The 21,756-nt window shown below is 40.1% G+C and overlaps 1 protein-coding gene across 5 annotated transcripts in view; it reads left to right on the top strand.

Annotated features, from left to right (window-relative positions):
• The window catches only part of MALRD1 (MAM and LDL receptor class A domain containing 1), a 732,448-nt gene that overhangs the window by 635,487 nt on the left and 75,205 nt on the right, over positions 1–21,756 (top strand). For all 5 annotated transcript variants that reach the window (XM_028826041.2, XM_077945484.1, XM_077945481.1 and 2 more), the window contains 2 exons: positions 5,609–5,688; positions 5,784–5,880. In XM_028826041.2, coding sequence (XP_028681874.2) covers positions 5,609–5,688; positions 5,784–5,880 — 177 coding nt within the window. The remainder of the gene's footprint in view (positions 1–5,608; positions 5,689–5,783; positions 5,881–21,756) is intronic.

Below are 21,756 nucleotides of genomic sequence, written 5' to 3' on the forward strand. Positions count from 1 at the left end.
CTACTGGGAAACTGCCTTTGCTTCGGCTGTGGCCAATTATTATTTTAGAGAGGCAGCTTAATAACTGCCTAACCATCACCTGATGGTCACCCACCTGGCATTTCTGGTGGAGGGGTGCCGCCTTCTGCCCTGTTAATATCTGACTAGTGACCTACTGTAACAATCCCAGCCAAATCATGGAACTGCTAAACAATTTGTGGCGGGAAGGGAGTGAGGATGGAAGGCTAAATGAATTTGAAGGAGGCGACCACAGCATGTGCAACATACATTGGGTAATAGTTTAAATTTCCAGAGTTCAAAAAATAAGGCTTAAATGCTGCAGTGTTACACTCACACATATTAGACATGTGAAAGAAGTGGTAAAACGTAGAGCCCCATAAAAGCTCAAAATATGTCAGGTCCTCTTGGGATGCTTTTTACTTACAAGTGCTTTTTGAAAAAAAAAATAGCAAGTGTTTTTTTTTTTTTTCCTCCTGTTAAGATTAACTGTTAATTTTATGAGTAAAACTGATTTTAATAATTCCCTATAAAAATATGACTGCTAAAGTAATTACATCACATCTAACATTTTTTTTCTTCTTGACGTTAAAACAAACAAGCATTCTAATTTAGATGGATGTGTCTTAGTACAAGTATTATTTAATGTTTATGGTCTTTATGAATCTTTTTGGATTACACAAGGGGCAGAATCATATTTGCATTCAGCCTTGTGTAGTCATAAAATAGCAAAGAGATTACCTGCAAGGGGCTATTCTAGTCCTTAAGAAATTGTCAGGCTCCTAAAGTGAATCTCACTGTGCTATTCCTTTAGGATCCTTCTTTCTGGCCTCAGACAATGGTTCAGCATTTCCCATACCCACCCACCAAACGACTCAGCCACTCAGCTCCCCACAGCTATGCCTAAAATATCCCTACTTGTACTGGTTTTCTCTGGTTGGCATCAGCCTAGCCTAAACCCACTGAATTACCTCCACCTAGCTTATCCACTCTCCCTGTCCTATTTCTTTCTACAGGAGCCTTCACCCTTTACCCCAACCAACTATAAAAATACCCAAAACACCACTTAAAAACAAATACTTGCTTTATCCCTTCAGGATTAGACATTTTCTCACTTTTCATTTGTTATACAAATCTTACTGATTTACTATTGAGAAATATGAGGTTGGTGCAAAAGTAATTGCACTTTGACCCTTCCTTTTAGAAACAATGACTGCAATTAATTTCGCACCAATCTAATAAATAGATGAGGGAGATAGCTAAGCTTCTCTACCTAGATTCCATGTGAAAAATAATGGAGAAAATCGCTGTAGTATTTTCTTTGTAAAACACCTTAATTATTATTATTACTTATTTTTATTTTCATTTTTATTTTTATTTTTGGAGATGGAATCTCACTCTGTCACCCAGGCTAGAGTGCAGTGGTGTGATCTTGGGTCACTGCAACCTCCACCTCCCAGGTTCAAACAATTCTCCTGCCTCAGCCTCCCAAGTTGCTGGGATTACAGGTGCCCACTGCCATACCCGGCTGATTTTTGTATTTTTAGTAGAGGCGGGGTTTCGCCAAGTTGGCCAGGCTGGTCTTGGAACTCCTGACCTCAGATGATCTGCTCTCTTGGCCTCCCATAGTGCTAGGATTACAGGCATGAGCCACTGTGCCCGGCCTATTAATATCATTATTTTTTGAGACAGGGTTTGCTCTGTTGCCCATGCTGGAATGCAGTGCATAGCTCCCTGCAGCCTCCAACTCTTGGGCTTAAGCAATTCTCTCACTTTAACCTCCTTAGTAATTAGGACTACAGGGGCACACTACCTTGCACGGCTAATTTTTAAAATTTTTGTAGAGAAGAGGTCTCTCCCTGTTGCCCAGACTAATCTCAAACTCCTGGCCTCAAGTAATCCTCCCATCTTGGCCTCCAAAAGTGCTGGAATTACAGGCCTCAGCCACCATGTCCGACCCTAATGATTCTTATTAGTTAGTTATGGTTAGCTTGGAAGATAAGGGAGTCCACCAAGCTCTAGTTAGTGCAGACAGGATTTTCTATTTTTGCTTCCAGCCCACAGTACACAGGGGGATGGCAGGAGAGAAATTTCTTTCACTGCTGTTGTTCAAAGAATGGGTGGAACTTCAACACACCATTCTCGCATGTGATTAATGCTGTTCTCCGCGTGCCATTAGAAGGGTTGGAATCTCACCCCTTTCAGGGAGATTTTAAAGAAATCCAGGGATCAGACTGCCACAATTACTCTGAACACTGGATATTCCATGGAGGAGGTTTAGTTTAACAAAGATGAAAATGCGTGTTTAATATTCTCACTTGCTTCTTTCTGCAACCTAGCAAATGTCTCTCCCTTCTCCTCCTCCTCCACCTTTATATACTGGGGTGAAGAGGAAAGAAAAGCAACAACAATAAAAAGTTTGAACTAAAAATACATATTTATGTATACATGTACAATATGATAATTTCTAAACATAAATGTCTGTGACAGTTATTTGCACAGATATCTGATCTTAAGGAAATGCGTGATACATCGTTGAGAGAAAAAGCTAGGTGCAGAGAGAAGTATATGCTTCTATTATAGGAAACACACATACAAAACCAATATATAGATAGCTCTATGTGTTTGTGTATCTGTACGTGTGTGTGTTCTATGAGAAGGTAAAAGTAGTAGAAGGAGACATACCTTAGTTACCTTGGGAGGATGGAATTGCATATGGGAATGATGGTTTGTGTTTTAACATACATTTGTGGGTAATTTCCTTGTCACTTCAAGTATATATTATTTTTAATGTAATAAACATCAAGTGACAATTTTACAAGGGAAATTTTCTTCACTATAGAAAATTTTTCTTTACTGTAGAAAAATGCACTCCCTTTTGGATTTGAGGCAAATGATGAATAAAGTAAAGTAATATTGGACACTGATGCAAAATGAGTCAATTTTTAAAAACAAAGAACCATGTGGAAACCATGTTTCTACCTTATAAAGTCAACAAGGTGACTATTGAAAAAAATTATCTTACACAATGATATGAAAATAATACAATTTAATTTTGGTTTTGCTTTGGCTTAACGTTTTTGGTTTCTTATCAAAGTTATCCGTGTTCCTGGTATCTCATTAAATTTATTGACATTCATCATTTTATCCCATGACAGTTCTGTGATTTTACAAGGAAACTTGTTACACAGGAGGGGATAATTTGGGAATTTTAGCATGGAGATTGCAATTTTTGCTTCAGGTAGCAACATATCCATTTATATTCAGACTTACTGACTAAAATTTTTGGAATCATAGATTTCACCATGTAAGTTTAAAATCTCAGTAATCTCTACTCCCATTTAAAAATTTACTGACATGTATTAAAATTTGTAGAAGGTAAATTCTCTCGAAAACATGTATAGAAATCATTTTGTTTCAAGATGGCAGGCTGATACACAAAAACAACTGAAGTGGAAAGTTTTGGGGGGTAGTGTATTTTCGTATGCCAAAAATGACTAAAATTCAACATATTTTGAAACTACTTTTGACCCTTACCGTAGTTTATTTCCTATTATTTTCTCATGTTAGCTGATACGATGATATTAGTTTGATTTGTTCTATAACATAACTGCTCTGTGGTAAAATCAGTCAATTAGTAGTATATATTTCCATAGCTATTGGAAGGAAGACCCCTTCGAAGATTCCAATACCTTTGTTTTATTTAGAAACATACATAATAAAACTTCTAACACTAGAATGGGCGGGTCTTTACAAAGTTCAGAATTGGAGAATATCCTGGGCCTCTACATGGGTGATAAGGTTTATTTCTCACCAAATCTTTCTGTTATTTTTATTTTTATAGGCAAATTTTTATCAACATAAGAACAAATTTTCTGTCTTTATTTTTTTTGTTTTATCCCTCGTTCTATGCATATTTTCTGTAAAATTACCGTAAGAATTATTTCAGTCTAGTTGAACTCCCCATAGAACTATCAAAAGGCCACTCAGTACTCTATTTGTTCATCACCAGGTTTTATATATAAATATAAATATACATTTAGATAAATAGGCAATATAGATCACGGATAGGTGGATAGAAGATAGAATGAAAGAATGATAGGTAGGTAGGTAGGTAGGCAGATAGATAGATAGATAGATAGATAGATAGATAGATAGATAGACAGACAGCATCCATATTCTTTCTCCATATGTCTTGGGTTTCTCCATTATTTTCTTAACTGATACTCCAAGACAGTTTCCACTAAAATTTATCAATAGGCACATTCAAACGTGTACTATTTGTCTCAGATGATTACTGTAGCCCTGATGCCAGGAAAGTGGCACTTTCAACATTTAAAGGAATTGAATTAACTCAGAGTGAAAACACGTCCCCATATCTAGATCATACCAGTGTGTGCATGTACGAAAGATTGACAGGTAGGATTCACAAGGTCGGATGAGGACTGACAAGGAATGCATCTTAAGGATTGTGAGGGAAAATGAGAAATACCCCAATCTCCCACAATTATAATTTATTTTAATTTGAATTGAAGAAACATTAAAACAATGAAATTGTCTTCCATTTCTACTTTTAAAATAATATTTGCTAAAGAAAGAAAGGCATTCTGATAGGCCTCTATGAACGTCTAAGCTTTTTATGTTTAAAGAAGCTGATTGCTTTTGTGAAGGAAATACTTTTGAGCATACACATTTTCAAATTTAAAAGAGAGATTAAGTGAAAATTCGATACATTGTGTTGAAGAAGCATTGCTTCTAACACTCAGTTTTTATACATACATATTCAAAAGCGACGTTTTCATCCTATTTTGTAGCATGTACTGTGAAGTTGGCAGGAAATTTGACCAGACCCATTATAATTTGTAATTTGTATCCTGTTACTACTGGTAAACAAGTGTGTGTACATGAACTTTCAGATACTACCAGAAAAATTTCATTACATTTACTGCTTAGCGATAAACCTTATCTCCCTTAGAGGCAGAAGGTACTCTTTCATTCTTAACTTTCTCAAGACCGTCCGCACCAGTGTTAAAAGTTTCATCATGTACATCCCTAAATAAAACAAAGGTAATGGAACCGTAGTAAGTATCTGAGATTTTATTAGTACATCAAATGAGATTAGTAACCTGTTTCCAAGTCTAAACACTTGAAGGATTATCTCTTTGTAATGAGAAATAAATGTGTTCTCTGGTTTGTATTTATGGTAATGTAAAATTTGAATCTGCTCCATTAGTGTTCTGAAATAACTTAAATCTCTTCACTATAGAAAAATGCACCCCCTTTGGATTTGAGGCAAATTATGGATAAAGTAAAGTAATATTGGACACTGGAGAAAAATGAGTCAATTTTTAAAAACAAAGAGCCATGGGGAAACCATGTTTCTACCTTATAAAGTCAAGAAGATGAATATTGAAGAAAATTCTCTTACACAACAATATGAAAACAATTTTGGTTTTGCTTTGGCTTAACATTTTTCATTTTTTATCGAAGTTATCCATGTTCCTAGTATCTCGGTATTTATTGACATTCATCATTTTATCCCATGCCAGTTCTGTTCAAATATGTTTTCACTTTTCTTTTTTCCAACTATTTCATTTTATCTCATTTCCAGATGTGGACAAGGATGGAAAGGAAATCGATGCCATATCAAGTTTAATCCCCCTACTACAGACTTCACGTACGCTCAGAATAGTAGGTGACATTATGACTAAACAAATGGCTTGGTTTGGGTGGTCTCTAATATATTTCACTGCATATTTATCTTTTTCATTGGTTTAAAATTCCAGATACATGGGCTCTCCTTGGTATTGGATCAGCATTCCTGATGACTCATATCACAGTTGCGGTCTTGTGTTTTCTTGCAAACAGAAAAGTACCAGTAAGGTAAGTGATGCCTTTAGTTGTTAAATGAAATATACCATAGCAGAAAAATTTTCTGCAACATTTCCTTTGCTATTTTTTTCTGTCACTCCGTATTACATGCAGGAAACTTTATTGTTTTCATGCTTTATGGATTTATTTTTCTGGGCAGAAAGGAGGAGCTACCTAACAAAAATTGCTCTTCTTTTTTTTAGTATAAAGCCTAAAATTTACTTTTCAGATTATGTTAGGAGCCTTTTTGAGGGCATCTATATATATGTGACATTATCATATACATATGACATTATCATATATATGTGTGTGTGTGTGTATATATATGTGTGTGTGTGTGTGTGTGTGTGTGTGTGTGTATGACATTATCCACAGACTAAAAAGACTTGAGGGGCTAGACTTGCCACTTCTGGTGGTGCCTGGGGAAGACAGCAGAACAGCAAAGGAAATTCTTTCTTTGCTTACACAGTGTGTTAGCCTGTTCTCACACTGCTAATAAAGACATACTGAGACTTCTGCATAATTTATAAAGGAAAGAAGTTTAATGGACTCACAGTTTCATATGACTGGGGAGGCCTCACAATCATGGTGGAAGGCAAAAGAGAAGCAAAGGCATGTTTTTCTTTCTTTCTTTTTTTTTTTTTTGAGACGGAGTCTCACTCTGTTGCTCAGGCTGGAGTGCAGTGGCATAATCTCGGCTCACTGCAACCTCCGCCTCCCAGGTTCGAGTGATTCTCCTGCCTCAGCCTCCCAAGTAGCTGGGATTACAGGCACCTGCCACCTTGCCTGGCTAATTTTATTTTTAGTAGAGACGGGGTTTCACCATCTTGTCCAGGCTAGTCTCAAAATCCTGACCTTGTAATCCACCCGCCTCAGCCTCCCAAAGTGCTGGGATTACAGGCGTGAGCCACCGTGCCTGGCCGCCAAAGGCATGTTTCATGGCAGCAGGCAAGACAGCTTGTGTAGGGGAACTCCCCTTTATAAAACCATTAGCTCTCGTGAGACCTATTCACATCATGAGAACAGCATGGGAAAGACTCACCCCCATGATTCAATTACCTTCCACCAAGTCACTCCAATGACACGTGAGAATTATTACAATTCAAGGTGAGATATGGGTGGAGACACAGCCAAACCATATCACATAGGGAGGCAGGACTCTTAGCACTAATGTTTTAGCCCTAGCACCCCATGTACTGAGCATGCGCAAAACAGGGCCAAGAGCTACTGCATCTGCATGAAGGAACTCTGCAGGCTGGGCTCATGCAAGACTCAGAGACCCTCACAATCAACAGTGCCACCAAGGGTCCTGGATCTTTTCTACCCATTACCCATTTTCTCATTCCTAGCATGGGTTCCAAGTAAACCAAGTAATGAATGTGATTGGCTTTTATGAACTCAGCAAGATAAGGGCTCACTAAAAGATTTAATAGCATTTTTAGAAATTAAAGAAATGCATCATATCTTGAACACCTGAGTTTGTGCAGAAATTTAGATCTGCTGCAATACCAAATATGTCACAGAGCAAAGGATTCTTCACTTTTTTCCTTGGTGTCAATTTGTACATCCCTCCTCATGAATTATTTTCAGATCTCCAGCCTGCAATCATGTGAATAAATAGACACCTATCTTGATAACAGGAATTATAGCTAGGTTATTATAGAACTATGGTGTTCGTAAGGAAAAAAAATGATACTTGTAATCTATTAAGACTATCTTGGTCCGGACGCGGTGGCTCATGACTGTAATCCCAGCACTTTGGGAAGTCAAGATGGGCAGATCACTTGAGGTCAGGAGTTCAAGACCAGCCTGGCCAACATGAGGAAACCTTATCTCTACCCAAAATACAACAACAACAACAACAACAAAAAATAGCCCGGTGTGGTGGCACATGCCTGTAATCCCAACTACTTGGGAGACTGAGACAGGAGAATCATTTGAACCTGGGAGGAAGAGATTGCACTGAGCTGAGGTCACGCCACCACACTTTAACCTGGGTGACAAAGTGAGACTCAAAAAAAAAAAAAAGACTATGTTATTCAGTATTAATTATGTAATTATTTTTTGTGAGCCTACAATATGCTAGACAACATAAACACAAACATGAATGAAAAGCAGTCTAGACTTTAAGAAGTTTCTAAGCTAGAGAAAGAAGCAGATACATAAACCACTAGGTGAAATACTAGTTGTGTGCTAGAATACACACATGTATTTGTCTGGCTTCTCCAGAGAAACGTTAAAAAAAAAAAATAGGATATAGAGATAGAGACAGAGAGAGAAAGAGAAAGAGAAAGAGAGAGAGAGAGAGATTTAAGGACTTGTCTCATGCCATTGTGGGGACTGGCAAGCTTGAAAACTGTAAGGCAGACCAGCAGAGTAGAAATCCAAGTAAGAGTTGATGGTCCAGTCTTGAGTCTAAAATCTGCAGGGCAAAACACCAGGCAGGAAACTCTGACAGAGTTTTTGCTTCTCAGTCTTGAGGCAGAACCCTTTCTTTATAAGGAAATCCCAGTCTGCGCTTGAGCCCCCCGCCGCCACTCCCATTATGGAGGACCATCTGCCTTACTTAAAGTCAACTGATTATAATGGTTAATCACGTCCGAAAACTACCTCCACAGCAACCTCTAGACTAGTGTTTGACCAAACAATCGGGCATCATAGCCTAGCCAAGTTGACACAAAAAGTTAACTTTCATGATATATAAGCAAGCTGTCATTTTCATACCACCAGCAAGAGCGTTCGAAAATAATTCTAAATTTCACAATTTCTCCAGATTCATGTTGAACAGCCTGTCATTGGAAATTATTGAGAGGACCCTCATGCAAATATTGGTGTCACTATGCCAAAGCCCGACAGAGCCGCCTCTCTTGCTCTCTTCTATTTCTCTCATTTTCTTTAATTTTACATATTCCTTTTTCTTTGCTTCTTACCGTCTTTCTTTGCCAGACTCTACTTCTATTTACCCTTTCCCTATTTCTTTGTCCTTCTTCTCTTAACCTCAAATTTTCTTCTGTCTCGCTGTTTTTTTAAGTATTTTCTTCCAGTAACTTATTTAGATTCCCCAGGGTTTGCCTCTCCATCCACTTTTCTTCCTCCTCTACACATTCTCCATAGATGTCATTCATTTCCAAGATTTTAAGTGACATCTAGATGTAAATGCCTTCAAGTCAGGTCTCTCTCTTACTGAAATATTTTTCCAAGCTCCAGATCCATACCATGCTTTCAACCATTTGTTAGACTTTCCAGCTGAATATTTCTCGAACTACTTCGACCTTAACATATGAGATATTAGTGCTTATAATTTCCATATCCTGGAATCTACCTTTGAAGCCTGAGGAATAAAGGGTAGCATCATTATTTGAGGTGTAAAGCTCAGATATAGCTATTTTTATTGTCTTACCAAACACACCAGAACTCTAATAGTATCCATCCCTCATACACAAGTATCACAAGGAATTGAGTGAAATTGGCTACACCCCTCAAATAAGAGGTTCAAGTAACACATGTTCTATACAAAGACTACCAATAATTGGGGTCAGACACAAATCCCTGAGGCTCACAAAAGGAAGCAGAACCATCTCTGTTGAACCATCTCTTTCTTCTCCCCAGTCTATACAAAGAGATGACTGGAAAGAAAGAAGGATGAGAGTTTTTGAAGTTATTGTCTTGGAATAGTGCAGTATATTTGGTGAGAAGTTTTTCCTCTTTCCTGGGAGAAGAAATGGGGAAGGTGAGGAAGATACCATCACCAGCACTACCCAAAATTAATGATGGAAAGGCTGCAAAAGAATCAATAGTTTAGATTGATGATGGCTAGAAAACAGGTACAAAATCTACAAAAATCTACTCCCTGGAGCTGCATCAGAGTAGAGTGTAAAGAAAACGTTTCTAGGAGTGTAAAGACAATGTTGGCTTAATGTTTTGAAAGTAGATGGCCACTGGAGTATTCTGCCCCAGCAAGTCTTAAAAAGACTGTGGTATGGAATACTATGCAGCCATAAAAAAAGAATGAGTTCATGCCCTTTGCGGGGACATGGATGAAGCTGGAAAACATCATTCTTAGCAAACTAACACAGGAACAGAAAACCAAACACCGCATGTTCTCACCATAAGTGAGAGTTGAACAGTGAGAACACATGGATGCAGGGACACATCACACACTGGGGCCTGTTGGGGGATGGGGGGAAGGAGAGGGAGAGCATTAGGACAAATACCTAATGCATGCGGGGCTTAAAACCTAGATGGTTGATGGGTGCAGCACACCACCATGGCACATGTATATCTGTGTAAAAAACCTGCACATTCTGCAGATGTATCACAGAACTTAAAGTATAATAATAATAATAATAATAATAATAAAGACCATGGTGTAATATGTACCTGGGAAGGGAGGAAACTGTACTGTGGGGAAAGGAGGGAGGGAGGAAATTGTACTATGTCTCAGTTATGCAGATCCACAGAAGATGTGGAAGCTGGAGTTTACTTTCAGTCCATTCGAGGAAACACGGAAAATAGAGATAAATTGAAATTGTAGGGTTGTTCAGGCAGTGCTCATTCAGGTGAGGTGAAGCCCTTCCTGGAGAGGGCAATAGGGGCAGGGTTGAGCTGAAGGTAGACACAGCTACCTTTCCTTTAAAAGGTGTATTGGGCCATTGTTGCATTGCTGCAAAGACATACCTGAAACTGGGTCATTTATTTTAAAAGAGGTTTAATTGGCTAACAGTTCTGCAGGCTACACAGGAAGCATAGCACCAGGATCTGCTTCTGGGGAGGTTTCAGGAGGCTTTTACTCATGGCAGAAGGCAAGGCAGGAGCTTGCATGTCACATGGTGAAAACAGGAGCAGGAGAGAGAGAGTAGGGGGAAGTGACACACACTTTTAAATGACCAGATCTGGTGAGACCTCACTCACTACAGTAAGAACAGCATCAAGTCATGAGGGATCTGCTCCCATGACACAAACATCTCCCACCACGCCCCACCTCCAACACTGGGGATTACAATTCAACATGAGATTTGGGTGGCAACAAATAACCAAACGATCAATATATCATAGTATATCAAAAGACATCCAATGATAGAAGGGTCCCAAGTGAAATTGATTTAGACACACACACACACACACACACACACACACACACACACACGAAACCCATACACGTCACCATGAAGGCCACAACAACAGAAAAGTCAAGCCAAGAAGTCAGAACTACATTAACCCACTGCAATAGAAGACCCCTCCCTACTATTGACAAGTAACAAGTTACCAAAGAAGATTCCAGCCTGTTTCCATCTGTTCTCTGTGTCTACACTGTTCAGCCAAACCTTGACAAAGGAGTGGGGCATGCTTCAGAGCCAAAACATAACCTTCCCAACTTTCCTTGCTCCAGGCAGCAACCTTGTACAAATCTGCCATCTGCCATGAGGAAAGGGTAGGAGGCAAATAGAGGTTGGACTTTGGTTTTATTTGACAGCCTTAAAGTGGATTGAACTAAGTTTTAATCATTAAAAGTGACCATAAATTTATGAAATTTGCCCAAGACAGATGAACTGGACCAGGAAGAAAGGAGGTTGATAAAATATGAAAGAAATGAATAATTGCAAAAAAATAGAAGCACTTTCATGTTTTTAAACTACTTTGTTGTGATACTTGATCTATGAGTGACTCAAGTCTTAGTCTCTACTACCTAATAGAAGCGGGTTAGGTCCAAGATAATATCTATCTCTAACCCTCTGATTACCTTCCTGGAGACCTTCTCTTCTGATGTCCTTCATCTCCAAACAAAAGGCTTTTTTCCCTATGACTGCCGAAAACAATTATCACCCAAGACTAGCCAGTTTTAGTGACCTTTTTTTTTTTTTAATTTATTTATTATTATTATACTTTAAGTTGTAGGGTACATGTGCATAACATGCAGGTTTGTTACATATGTATACTTGTGCTATGTTGGTGTGCTGCACCCATCAACTCGTCATTTACATCAGGTATAACTCCCAATGCAATCCCTCCCCCCTCCCCCCTCCCCATGATAGGCCCCGGTGTGTGATGTTCCCCTTCCTGAGTCCAAGTGATCTCATTGTTCAGTTCCCACCTATGAGTGAGAACATGTGGTGTTTGGTTTTCTGTTCTTGTGATAGTTTGCTAAGAATGATGGTTTCCAGCTGCATCCATGTCCCTACAAAGGACACAAACTCATCCTTTTTGATGGCTGCATAGTATTCCATGGTGTATATGTGCCACATTTTCTTAATCCAGTCTGTCACTGATGGACATTTGGGTTGATTCCAAGTCTTTGCTATTGTGAATAGTGCTGCAATAAACATACGTGTGCATGTGAGATACCATCTCACACCAGTTAGAATGGTGATCATTAAAAAGTCAGGAAACAACAGGTGCTGGAGAGGATGTGGAGAAATAGGAACACTTTTACACTGTTGGTGGGATTGTAAACTAGTTCAACCATTATGGAAAACAGTATGGCGATTCCTTAAGGATCTAGAACTAGATGTACCATATGACCCAGCCATCCCATTACTGGGTATATACCCAAAGGATTATAAATTAGTGACCTTTTGAGTCATTTGTTCCGCACCTGCTCTTAAGACCAAGATAATGAAGTTCTTACAAGTTGTACTCAAAAGGGAAGGATTCCCTCAGGCCGGGTACAGTGGCTCATACCTGTAATCCCAACACTTTTGGAGGCCAAGGTGAGGGAATCTCTAGCTCAAGACTACCCTGGGCAGCATAGCAAAACCCCACCTCTACAAACAAATACAAAAATTCGCCAGGTGTGGTGGTGCGTGCCTGTAGTCCCAGCGATTCAGGAGGCAGAGGTGAGAGGACTGCTTGAGCCTGGGAGGTCAAGGCTGCAGTGAGCTGTGATTGTGCCACTGCACTCCAGCCTGGGTGACAAAGCAAGACTCCATCTCTCTAAAAATAAAATTTAAAAAAATTAAAGAGAGAGAGAAGGAATCCCTCAAAGGAAGCAGACCAGCCTCAGCAGATGGCTAGGCAGACCCAAAGGTTCACTCTACTCAAGGGCTTCAGATCCTCAGATCCTTACTCTCAGGCCTCAGTGACCTCATAAGGGGATGTGGCCCAGATAGTTCTAGGGAATCATTTTGCGGATGCTCAAATGTTATGTATTATCTTCTGAAAGGGATCTAATTGAGGAATGTGTACCAGCTTGCTGTGCCTTCTTTGTCATTTCCTCTTTCTCAAATGTCCTTTTCCTTATCTCAAAACTATATTGGGGAGATGGAGGAATATGCCCTGGAAGAAGGGAGCAGAGGGACACTCAGGGACTGAAGCACCCAAAAAATAAACTTAAGTAGCAAAAGATGAGATTCAAGACAAGCAATATGGAAAAAGGAGCAGGAGATAAACCTTTGCCAAGTTTCTGTATTTCCCTTCCCTTCCCTCCCTTTCCCCTCCCCTCCCCTCCTCTCCCCTCCCCTCCCCTCCCCTCCCCTTTCACCTTTCCCTCCCCTCCCTTCCTCTCCCCTCCCCTTCTCTTCTTCTCCCTCCCCCTTTTCCTCCTTCTTTTCTCTTTCTCTTCTCCCTCCCTCACCTTCTCCCTTCTCCTTTCTCCCTGTTCCCTTCTCCCTCCTCCCTCCTCCCTCCTCTTCTCTCCTTTCCCTTCTCACCCCTTAGAATTACAAATCACAATCAATAGAGATGATTGTGCTAGTACATACTTTAACATTTCTATTTGAGTTGGACAATAAAGTTAAACTTCTCAAAAGAAAATTCTGATTTCATTGACTGGACAGACAGCCTGACTGGCTTTGTCCTTTAGATTAAGTGAAAAACAATTTCTCTAGTTTTAAGAAGCTCAATTTACATCTTCAAAATTTCGTGCTATTAAATTTAAAGCACATGTACATAAAATATGTTAGAAATGTAAACATATAATAAAAGTCTTAAATATGAACTTAGATATGCAAAAGGAGATGCATAGCTTTTCAAAATTATTTCATGAAATATTCAAGTGATAATACAGCAAGTTTAATTTTTCACTGTTCCCATTCTTCCACACCCTACTCCTGGGAAAAGTCTCACTATTCCCCAGAAGCATATGACTATTCATGACCTCTGCCTGGCAGAGCTATTCAACCGCATATATACTTGATACCAGGCAAATATTTCCTGCCATCCTGTCGGGGTGAGTCACTCAGAGCGCTGTCCTCAGCAACAATGTTATAGCAATGATGACATCATGTTGTAACAGCTATTTCCACATTAATCCTTATTTTTATATTTCCAGTATCTGGGATTGTGTGCATAATTTGTATCTAATATATGATTGCCAAAGATTATCTAGACTTTATTTAAGATTATCTACTTGAAAGCATCACCAAAAACGTTGCTTATCCAATGATTACATCCACATAATGTTATTACAAGTTAAACCTCAAAATCAGTCTTTTTGCATGAAATCGTTTAAGCCCTAAAGTAAGTTAAAATGTTTGGTCAAGGGATGGCTCAGTGAAATAACGTGGCTTACCTTGAAAATAATGCCCAAACCTTGAGATACACAGAACTTCATGTAAGCAGGAAACCGTCACCCTCTCAACATTAACCTTAACCTTAAGATTTTTCCATTAGATTTTGTACAAAGAATCTGTGGCATAAGAGGCCTTCAGTAACTTGAAAGAAAAATTTTTTCATTGCTTTTTAAAAACAGGGAATGGAGCATGGTGTGCTCAGACAAAGCTAAGCACAGGAACCAGCCTCTTAAAGTTGTTGTTGGAGATTTGATTTCCTGGATTTTATTATACATTCTGCGACTCTTCTGTTAGCTACTTGCCACCTAATGTGTTTGTGAGGACACTTTGATTACGGGGAAAAAAAGCAACTCAAGCTGATTTGCTCAAAATAAAGAATTTAGGGTGAAGACACAGGATGTCTCACAGAGCTCAAGGGTGGGAATGAATGAGTAGAGCCTCAGAAAGGCCTGAGCCAGAGGAATTCTTCATCTGCCTCTCATCTCTGTTTCTTTCTGCTTGTCTATATTGATTCTCTCTCTGCAGGTATATTTCCTCTGCTTCCTGTCCCTGTAACAAACTAGTATTGCCTAGAGGATAACTGTATATGCGGCAAGGGCCACAGCACACCATAGCTTCAGGGAAACATACCAAGGCATTCTTGTGGCCGGGACGGGCCAAAAAAGAGGTGATTGTGAAAGATCTCTGAAAGCCGTCTTCTACATCTATCCTCGTGGTTCAAAATACTCCAGATTTTCATTAGTGACACCTTTAAGGAAGCAGGAAATACAGCAGGCTTCAAGAGTTCATAGTAAAAGAAGAGAGATGTAATCATCAGATCTATATCTGTGAATCACGATTAAAGGGTACAAATAGGCCTGGTGCAGTGGCTCACACTGGTAATCCCAGCACTTTGAGAGGCCAAGACAGGTGGATCACTTGAGGTCAGGAGTTCAAGACCAGCCTGGCCAACATGGCGAAACCCTATCTCTACTAAAAATACAATAATTAGCCAGGGTCCCTGTAATCCCAGCTACTCAGAAGACTGAGGCAGGAGAACCACTTGAACAGGAAGCAGAGGGTGCAGTGAGCTGAGATTGCGCCACTGTACTCCAGCCTAGGTGACAGAGCAAGACTCTGACTCAAAAATAAATAAATAAATAATAAATAAATAAATAAATAAATATTAAAACATAAAGGGTAAAAATAAACAGTAAGCCATTTATTCTTACCTTACCAGCAGCCTGACTATGCCCATTGCTTTCCTTTTTCAGACTGTATCATCTTTGCCTGGGGAAACATTTGCAATAATTAACTGTTTACTATTTAGCATTGGGGCACATCCCCTTGAAGCACTGTACTAATTTAGTAAATAAACTAACAAAGGTTAAAAATCAGAATTTTTTTAGCTATGCTGAGAAATAACATATATTCATGTGAAAAGTTGTTTGAAAAGTTTAGATCTGGAAATATTCTAAGTAATTTCATAGAATCATAAGTCAGTTTGGGCTATTAAAACAAAATACCATAAACTGGGTGGTATAAACAAGCATTTATTTCTCACAGTTCTGGAGGCTAAAAAGTCCAAGATCCAGGAACTGGCAGATTCAGTTTCTGGTGAGGACCCTCTCTCTGTGGCTTGCAGACAGCCACCTTCTTACTGTATTATTACATGGCAAAGACAGAAAGATCTGGAGTCTCTTTGCCTTCTTATAAGGGCATGAGGGCTCCACCTTCGTGGCCTCATGTAAGCCAAATTACTTCCAAGGGCCCCACCTCATAATGCCATCGCTTTAATAGGGCTTCAGTATATAAATTTGGGGGGACACAAACGTTCAGTTCATCACAGTAAGTACGCAACAGTAGAAAGAGTGTTGAGTAGGAAATTATAAGATGTGAATGTGATCTGGAGCAAGTCTCATAATTCCCTTCCACAAACATTTATTAAGACTTCCTTTGTGTCAGCAAATAATACCTCCACTTTCTGGTTCGTCTGAATATGTTCAGTTATAATATATGTTTGACTCTGATGAATGTTATGATAGAAATGTAAACCAAAAAACTTTGAGGGTAAAATGGAAGGAAAGAATGATCAAGAGAATGATGCTTGTTTATATTTCTGATAAGGAAAGAAAGCGGCCAGGAGTGGGGCCCATGCCTGTAATCCCAGCACTTGGGGAGGCTGAGGAGGGCAGATGGCTTGAGCCCAGGAGTTCAAGACTAGCCACGGCAACATGAGAAAACCCTGTCTCTACAAAAAAAGAAAGAAAGAGAGGTGATTAGGATCCCAAATCTTGGAGGAGCTAACCCATGGGAGGTACAGAACATTGTTTGAGATTCTTGAATGGTTGGCTCTGGCCCCAAATGAAATATATATTCCTGTATTATTATATTCTCTGTATCATACCCTTTCTCACTGCAAACATTGTATGATAATGTGAATCCTTAAAGGCAGAAGTTTAGCTGCTATCCAAGCCTGACATCCTAGATAGGCCTAGCCTGCACCCACTGATGAATATTAATCCTTAGCAAAAATCAAAATCTTGCTTACTCTGTGCCTCAAGGCATACAGCTGCTTTTGCAGCTACAGCGTCACAAGTGAGCCTGTCCTGGTTCCAGAAATACTTAGCCTTAGCAGACTGGAATTTCACTAGCACAGTGGCCGAGGACATCTCATAATGCTTGCAAAACTGTTACTCTCTCCACGTGTCCACATGTGCCTTCGCCTACAAGAAGTAAAGCTGTTCTCACAGTTTGAGATCCACAAACCTCACTCCCAAATCCTAGTCCCTTGTGCATATATTGGCCATGCTCTGACAATCCTGCTAAATGTTAACTTTGAGCCAGAAAAGTGAAATTGAGAACAGGATTTTGAGATCTTACCCTTAAAAACAGGGTTAGGCCACCAATGGGATTCCTCCTCTTCCTCATCCTCCTCCTCCTCCTCCTCCTCCTCCTCCTCCTCCTCCTCCTCCTCCTCCTCCTTCTCCTCTTCCTATTCCTCCTGCATCACTTATTCCTCCTCCTCCTCCTTCTTTTTTCTTCTTTTCTATTTTAAAAGAGAAGCCTAAACAGCCTGATCTCTGATTTTTTTCCTTAATCCCTAGACCTAGACCTTGTTCTCATGTCCTGCAATAGTTGGGAAAAAAAAAAAAAAAAAAAAAGCCCACAAGAGAGGCTTCAAAGGAAAGAAAGCATTTCTTTCAAGCCAGTCATTATTTATTCCACCCATAAAACATTCTACCCCTTACCCTTTTTCCAGAGATTTCATAAAGTTAGACCTCCTTGTTCAGAGTCAAATTAGAGGTGCACCTTGATATATGACTTGAAGGCAATGGATACTGGAGAGCCAGCAATTCGGATGGATGAATTCACAGGGCTGTAAAAGGAGATAGCACTTGGATTGAGATCTGAAGGATGGAGAAATCTGGTAGAGATGTGGAAAGGGAGTTCAAGAAAACAAAAGAAAATGCAGAAACTTATGGTTTCAAAAACGATGAACACAGCCAGAGAGTATGGGAGGGGAAACAGATCACACTTAGAAAAGTGTGTTGTAGAGACGTGGTTAAGGCGTTTGAAAGCTAACAAAAGAGATTTTCATTTATTTCATTTTATGTAGATGGACTTTCGCTCTTTTGCCCAGGCTAGAGGCTGGAGTGAAGTGAAGTGGCATGATCTCAGTTCACTGCACCCTCTGCCCCCACCCCCCCCGGACCCGGGTTCAAGTGATTCTCCTGCCTCAGTCTCCCCAGCCTCCCTTGTAGGTGGGATTACAGGTGCCTGCCACCACGCCTGGCTAACTTTTGTATTTTTAGTAGAGACGGGGTTTTTGTCATGTGGGCTAGGCTAGTCTCGAACTCCTGACCTCAGGTGATTTGCCCACCTCAGCCTCCCAAAGTGCTAGGATTACAGGCATGAGCCACCGCCTGTAATTTATTGTTAAAAAGGAAAAAAAAAAAAAAAAGGCCGAGTGTTGTCTCCTGTCTCCCTCTCAGATCCATCCTCCACCCATTGTCCACTGAACAAGACAGAGAAGGATAGCAGTTGGATCTAGGAGCTGGCTTTTACGAATTGCATTAATGGGCCCCTGTCTTCTGAATTTGCCTTATGTTTAACCAAACTGGAGCACCTTGAGACAGGAAAAAGAGGGAGAACTGGATATTCATAACCCTGGATTCCTTCCTGCAACCTAATTCTAGCTGGCTGCTTGGAGCGACAGGTTTCTCAGCATACCCTTACACTGACAACTTCCAATAACCCTTTCTCCTCCTCTTCCTCCTCCTCCTCCTCCTTCTCCTCCTCTTTTGTTCTTCCTCCTCCTCCTCCTTTCTTCTACTTCTCCCTTCTCCTCCTCCTCCTCCCTTCTTCTCCTCCTCCTCTTTTCTTCTTCCTCCTCCTCCTTTCTTCTTCTTCCTCCTCCTCCTCTTCCTTTCTTCTTCCTCCTCCTCCTCCTCTTCCTTCTTCTCCTTCTCTTTCTTCTTCCCTCCAGCTTAAGGTGGTAACAGGCCTGATATTATTAGCCCAGCACAATGCACATCACTTATGATTTCTCTTCATTCTGGCCACACCTTCGTAAATTGCCACTTCATAAAAATCTCAAATTTTCCAGTTTAAGTATGTCAGCTGGTTCCTGCTAGGGCCCTAACTGATATGAACAAGGCAAGTGTTCTAAGCAGAAGACAAGAGCATGTCTGTGTTTAAGAGAAGAACACAGAGCGTGAGAATAGATTTTAAAAGATTGAGAAAGCGATTTTCAGTCTAGAGGGCATAAGCCTGTTCAAAAGACTTAGATGAGAGATGATGAGGACTTGAACCTGAGCAGCAGTGGTTGACTTAATACAGGAAGTGAGAAAAAAAATGAAAAAGTAAGCATCAAAGATGATCCCGGAGTATCATACTTAGATGACTGCACAGCTGATAATGCTGAGATCTGAAAACTGAAGAGGAAAGCTTATTTGGGCAGTAGGGAAGGAAATTATTTTATAATGTGTATTTTCTTATGCATAGAATGAGGAAGTTGGCATGAATCAGTTTTATCCAAACTTCTATCATTTATAGGCCACCCTCACAATTTAGACCATGACTACATATGATGTTATGATGTTTTTTTTTTTAATTTTACCTTCTTTTTCTTTTCTTTTCTTTTTCTTTCCTTTTTTTTTTTTTTTTTTTTTTTTTTTTTTTTTTTGAGACAGGGTCTTGTTCTGCTGCCCATGCTAAAGTGCAAGGGCACAATCATGACACACCGCAGCCTCAACCTCCCAGGCTCGAGCAATCTCTCACCTTAGCCTCCTTCATAGCTGGGACCACAGGCCTGTACCAACACTCCCAGCTATTTTTTTTTTTGTACAGACTTGGTCTTGCTATATTGTCCAGATTGGTTTCAAACTCCAGGGCTCAAGCAATTCTCCCACCTTAGCCTCCTTCATAGCTGGGACCACAGGCATATACCAACACTCCCAGCTCTGTGTGTGTGTGTGTGTGTGTGTGTGTGTGTGTGTGTGTGTGTGTGTGTATAGACATGGTTTTGCTATATTGTCCCAATTGGTTTCAAACTCCTGGGCTCGAGTGATTCTCCCGCCGGGGCCTGCCAAAGTACTGGGATCATCACATGCCTGTGCCAGCATGCCGGGTCACACTGAGTTTTTATTTTTGTTTATTTTGAGACGTAGCCTCGCTCTGTCGCCCAGGCTGGAGTGCAGTGGCGCAATCTCGGCTCACTGCAAGCTCCGCCTCCCAGGTTCATGCCATTCTCCTGCCTCAGCCTCCCGAGTACCTGGGACTACAGGCTCCCGCCACCATGCCCGGCTAATTTTTGTATTTTTAGTAGAGATGGGGTTTCACCATGTTGGCCAAGATGGTCTTGGAACTCCTGACTTCAGGTGATCCGCCCGGCTCAGCCTCCCAAGGTGCTGGGATTACAGGCATGAGCCACCACACCCAGCCAGCCACATTTATTTTTAAATGGAAACATGGATCCACCTTTTTTTTTTCTCTCTCATTTTTTAAATTGACTTCTTTGCTCTTTCCTAAGCAAAAATATTCATGAAGTCATGGGTTTGGTGTGCCATTTATAAATATTTCCATTATGACTGGGCGCTGTGGCTCATGCCTGTAATCCCTGCACTTTGGGAGGCCAAGGTGGGAAGACCACTTGAGGCCAGGAGTTCAAGACCAACCTGGATAACATGGTGAAACCCCATCTGTACTAAAAAAATACAAAAGTGAGCCAGGCATGGTGGCGCGCACCTGTAGTCCCAGCCACTTGGGGGCCTGAGGCAGGAGAATTGCTTGAACCCAGGAGGTGAAGGTTGTAGTGAGCTAAGATTGGAGATTGGACATTGCACTCTAGCCTGGATGATAGAGCAAGATTCTGTCTAAATATGTATTTTTTTTCATTATACTTTCAATATGAAATTTAACTATAAAATTATAATCTTTGTGTTGCCTAAAGTTAATATCTTTTATGAGCCATTCACTCCAACAACATAATGGGAAATAATAAATTATTTTACGGTTCTTTCCCAGCTCTGAAATTCTATGATTTAAACAGAATATTGAGCTTAGTTCTTTTGGGTCCTAAGTATTCCCTAGTTGCAGTGTAACTCGGCGTTAAATCTTTCAGCTATAAGGGTGTCTTTAATTTGACTGAGTAGTGCTCTACACTTATCTTTGCATTACAACTCCCTGAAAGATTTAATGCTCATTTTAAAAATTAAAAAGATGCCTAATTTACAATTCACGATTAGATGAGACACTCGGCAACTTTATCTGTATGCTGGTCTTAACTACACAACAGGCTGATGGTTAAAACAACAAAGTCTGGGGCTCATGTGTTGTAATTCTATTTGCTGAAAAATCTCTGGAAAGTAGGGACACCATTGGCATGTCTTGCATCTTCCCTAACACATTGTGGGAATTTTATAAATGACATGTTGGGCAGGTGCAAAATCAGAAGCTGAGAGAGAAGATTGCTTGAGCCCAGGAGTTGGAGGCTGTAGTGAACCATGATCACACCACTGCACTCCAGGCTGGGCAACAAAGCAAGACCCTATCTGAAAAACAAAACAAAACAAAACAAGCAGAGGGACTGTGCTCAGTCATTCCAATATTGCCCTCACTTGAGACTATTTAATTTGGATGTCTATGTGTGACAGATTCTGCCCCTAAGTTCCTGAAAAGCAGTGCCTGGCAGCTGACAACCTATTTACCAATTTTACTAATAAGGATGTCACTCTTGCATTATTTTTCTTAGAGAAATGAGTGCATAATGAACCCTTTTTTAAAAAGTAATAATTGTATTTACTGATGGAACATGATTTAAAATTTCACATGTATTTTAACTAATATCTCATATTTATTTAATGAATTCCTTCGTCATTTAAGATATTATTCGACCATA

This window comes from Macaca mulatta, chromosome 9 (genome assembly GCF_049350105.2).
Source record: "Macaca mulatta isolate MMU2019108-1 chromosome 9, T2T-MMU8v2.0, whole genome shotgun sequence".
NCBI classification, from domain to species: Eukaryota; Metazoa; Chordata; class Mammalia; order Primates; family Cercopithecidae; genus Macaca; species Macaca mulatta.